The sequence below is a fragment of the Dipodomys ordii genome, unplaced genomic scaffold (assembly GCF_000151885.1).
Source record: "Dipodomys ordii isolate 6190 unplaced genomic scaffold, Dord_2.0 Scaffold44, whole genome shotgun sequence".
NCBI lineage: Eukaryota > Metazoa > Chordata > Mammalia > Rodentia > Heteromyidae > Dipodomys > Dipodomys ordii.
In genome coordinates, this window is record NW_012267260.1 from 8,178,315 (window position 1) to 8,182,782 (window position 4,468).

Below are 4,468 nucleotides of genomic sequence, written 5' to 3' on the forward strand. Positions count from 1 at the left end.
CAAAAAAAAAAAAAAAAACCTAACAAAAGAAAGATAGAAAGACAGAAAGACAGACAGAAAGAAAGAAAGAGAGAAAGAAAATTGATTCCAGAGCAGGGGCAGAGAAATGAAAAGATGAACATAGGCTAACTTATTTTATCAGAAATTAAAGAGAGTGCTGAGGACTCATGCTTGTAATCCTAGCTGCTTGGGAGGCTAAGATCTGAGGATCGTGGTTTCAAAGCCAGAGCAGGCAGGAAAGTCTGTGAAACTTATCTCCAATAAACCACCAGAAAACTAGAAGTAGAGCTGTAGCTCAAAGTGGTAGAGTGCTAGCCTTGAGCAAAAGAGTTCAGAGACAGCACCCAGGCCTTAAGTTCTAGTCCCATGATTGACAGAAAAAAGGAAGGAAAGAGGGCAGGAAAGATGGAAGGAAGGAATGAAATTAGAAGGAAGAAAGAAATAAGCAAACAAAGAAAAGAAAGAAGTTAGAAAGTACTCAGATCATAGCAGGCACATGGCAGAAGAGCTAGCAACTGCCTGGCACTGTTGCTCACACCTATAATCTCAGCTACTTGGAAGGGTGTGACCTAGAGGATCACAGTTCAGTGCCACCTCAGGCAGAAAACTGTTTGAAATTCCATCTCTAAATTAATGAGCAAAAAACCAGAGTGGAGACGTGGCATAAATGGTAGAGTGCCAGCTGTGAACAAGAAAACCTAGCTAGAGCTTACGGCTCTGAGCTGAAACCTTGCTACTAGAATAACAACACCAAAGGCCCAGCGACCGATTTGGAGAAGTGCCTGCTGGCCCAATGTGGGCTGACTGGAGAAGTGACCAGATGAGCGTGGAGAGTCGGCACTGATGTAAGCAAAATGCAGAGGGCAGAGAAGGAAGTCTTTCTCGGAGTAGAATGCCTGCAGTTAGGGGCTGGGAAGGTGGCTCAGTGGTAGAGCGCTTGCCTTGCATGCATGAGGCCCTGGGTTCAATTCCTCAGCACCACATAAACAGAAAAAGGTGGAAGTGGTGCTGTGGCTCAAGCGATAGAGCTCTAGACTTGAGCTGAAGAGCTGAGGGACAGCGTTTAGGCCCACAACCGACAAAAAAGAATGCCTGCAGTTACTTCAGTGACCACCGGCCAACATAAACAGGCGTATGCAGGTGTGAAACAGCTGGATATCAGCAGTCTCCAACTATGTGCCCAGAAGATGCATAGTAACCACAAAAGCTGGGGGAAATAGCGGAGACCTGGAAGATACCACCGGGAATAGTGTGGCGTTCACACACGCGGCTGATAGTCCCTTGTCTGTCCTGTATTTACTCGGGAGACCCACACCCAGGGGCACACAGAGCAGCTGCCTGGCAAGCCTGTGGCCTTGATGGTCTCTTGAGGTAGAGTCCACACTGCCCAATCCCTGGAGAGATGCCTGTCCCTGTGGTTCCTCTCTCCCCACCGGCCACGCCCCCCAGATGGCTCCGCAACCAAAGCAGTGCACTTGGCTGACTCTGGACCGAAAACATGGAAAACTGTGAGCCAAAATAAGGCTTTTCCCCCTTTTAAATGATTTCTTCCAGGTTTTGTCACAGCAGTAACAATCACAGTAAAGATAAACTATTGACATAATCGTGTAATCTTCCATCTTAAATGTCTAAAGTACATCTCACTAAGTCAGCACGTGGATGAACTCTGACTCTACTGAGATGCTTGCTATTTTCCAGAGACTATGCTCAGTAGTTTTGCGGGGGGGAGGGTAATTAGTGTGTTTAACCCCCCAGTAGCCTCACTTCATGGATGAGGTAACTGCTCCCTGACATAAAGCTTAGATTCAGAGCAACAGTTTGGCTCCAAAGTCTCTGCTCTAAGCTGCAGTGCACTGCTGGGGAAGCTATTTTAATTAAGAAGGGGCTGGGCAGGTGGTCAGTGGTAGAGTGCCTGCCTAGCATGCATGACGCCCTGGCCTTGATTCCTCAGGACCCCATACACAGAAAAGGCTGGAAGTAGCACAGTGACTCAAGTGGTAGAGTGCTAGCCTTAAGCAAAAGAAGCTCAGGGACAGGGGCTGGGAAGGTGGCTCAGTGGTAGAGTGCTTACCTCGCATGCATGAGGCTCTGGGTTTGATTCCTCAGCACCACATAAGCAGGAAAAAAAAAAGCCAGGAGTGGCACCGTGGTTCAAGTGGTAGGGCACTAGCCTAGAGCTGAGGAGCTGAGCCCAGGCCCAGAGTTAAAGCCCCACGACTGACCAAACAACAACAACAAAAAAGCAGCAGCTCAGGGACAGTGCCCAGGCCCTGAGTTCAAGCCCCAGGACTGGCAGAAAATTTAAAAAAAAACAAAAAAAAACTCTTAAGCAGAAAATTGTAAAGTTAACACATTGGGAGCCTGAGATTAAAACCAGATAAAAAAAACCTCCTGTTCAGGTAAACAGTAGACACTCCATGTGCCAGTGTCTACCCTGCGAGGACACTTCTCTGCGCATGCGTTACCTGGCAGAAGAACTGCTGCTGGGTCCCCGCTGCGGGCGTGGTGCTGAAGGTGCTGGGGGAGCTGGCGGCGGAGGCTGGGAGACGGTGCGCCGCAGCCACGGGCGCAGGAGTCCTGTTTGGCTGGGGGACCTGATCTCCTGTGAAATTTGATCCCGATGTCCCAGATGGAACTGCAGACCCCAGACTAGGATGGGCAGTGCTGGCTGAGCTGACAGCAGGAAACCGAGGAGGTCCCGACATGTTTGTCACCGAGGGCATGGAGGTAAAGCCGGGTCTCCCCTGGGAGACGCTGCTCTGCCCGGGTGACAGGTGCAGTACGGCGGGCGATGCCTGCTGCAAGGGCATCTGTCCGATCTGAGGAGAGGCGTGATTGACGATCACTGGACTTCCGGAGGTGGTGAACGTCTGCCCAGACACTAACTGGACGGCGGTATTCTGGTTGTTAAGCATCTGTCCAGAATATGGTTGGTTGGTCCTGAGCATGTTGGAGGAGTTTCTGTTCAACATGACATGCTCTGAGGCCGCCTGGCCGGAAATGAGCTGAGATGGCTGAGTCTGAAGAAGTTGCCCATTGATGGTCTGCACGTGGTGTACCGAGTTGGAGCTGACGGAAAGGCTTGTCGGTATGAGGAATTGGCTTTGGGGTGCGTGAGGCTGGCCCATGGGGGAATGGATGACGATGCTGCCCCCCGCGTTGCTCACGGCCTGCGAGGTGACCGGCTTTCTCGGGTTCTGTTGGTTTACAATGTTCACAGACATGTGTGGGCCCACGACGGAGCCCTGCGGCGAGCTGGCGGAGGCAAAAGAGATCCCTTGTTGGACGTGGTGCTGCTGAATTCCCAGATTGTTCACATTGTACGTGTTCTGCTGACCCATCTGGATAGGCTTTGGCTGGATATTAATTGGGACTTTATTTGAATTTGGTGCGAGTCCTCTCTGTATGATGATGTTATGCACAGGTAAGGATGTCTGAAAATTTGTGCTGTTAAAGGGAACAGTGACAGGCTGTGCTACCGGGCTGGAATTGGAGTTCCCGAACAGTGAGCTCCCGTTAGGAGTCTGTCTATGAACCAGAAGCCCTCCACTCACATTTGACGGGCCCTGCTGCCCGCTGCCCTTCAGGATGATCTGTGAGCCATCGAGGTTGTTAATTGTCATCATGGAAGGTTGATTACCAAATGACCCGATTAACTGTATTTGACCAGAACCACTAATCTGACTGCTGTTAGGCAAATGCTGGCTGGGAACACTGATTCCCACGTGCTGCATGAAGCCATGTTGCACACCCACTGTATTGCTTGCGAACGATGCTCCCACAGGCACGTGAGTCACCCCAATGGGGTGCAGCGTCTGACCTGAGTAATTCGAAACGTTAGAAGCCTGAGTGAAGGATGCTGATGAGGAAGGATGAAGCTGAGCTTGTGCAAACTGTTGGCTCGAACCTATACTGGCGTCCAGATACGCCTCTTCTGCCAGCGTCTGCTCGGTGATATTCGCCTCCTGCAAGGATTTCTGAAGAATGTCGAAAGGTTGGTCCTCACTGAGATCAGGAAGAGGAGAAGACTCAAGTTCATCTTCAAGAAACTGAAGGCTGCTGGAAAGCGGAAGTCCATCACTGGGCCCTTCTCCAAGCTGGGTGCTTACACCCTTGAGGGTTGCCTTAGGATCAGCATTCTAGAAAAGAAAGCAGTGCGTTACATCGCAGATCCAACCTTTGGAAAAAATTCCATCTCACTTGGCTTTTAAGGCACAGCTCCTCCCAACTGCTATCTTATTTCCTTAGTAGTGATAAATATTCTTCATTACTCTGGTGGATTGTTGGACAGGGAACAGATAAAAACATCGCCAGGCGCTGGTGGCTCATGCCTGTAATCCTAGCTACTCCAGATTCTGAGACCTGAGGATTGTGGTTCAAAGCCAGCCCAGGCAGAAAAGTCCCCCACTGGGGCTGGGAAGGTGGCTCAGTGGTAGAGCGCTTGCCTTGCATGCATGAGGCCCTGGGT

The 4,468-nt window shown here is 50.4% G+C and overlaps 1 protein-coding gene across 1 annotated transcript in view; it reads right to left on the reverse strand.

Annotated features, from left to right (window-relative positions):
• The window catches only part of Gltscr1l (GLTSCR1-like), a 39,501-nt gene that overhangs the window by 4,854 nt on the left and 30,179 nt on the right, over nucleotides 1–4,468 (reverse strand). Inside the window, exons 4-5 of the mRNA XM_013019098.1 lie at nucleotides 2,466–4,139; nucleotides 714–840 (exon numbers count right to left, since the gene is read on the reverse strand). Coding sequence (XP_012874552.1) covers nucleotides 714–840; nucleotides 2,466–4,139 — 1,801 coding nt within the window. The remainder of the gene's footprint in view (nucleotides 1–713; nucleotides 841–2,465; nucleotides 4,140–4,468) is intronic.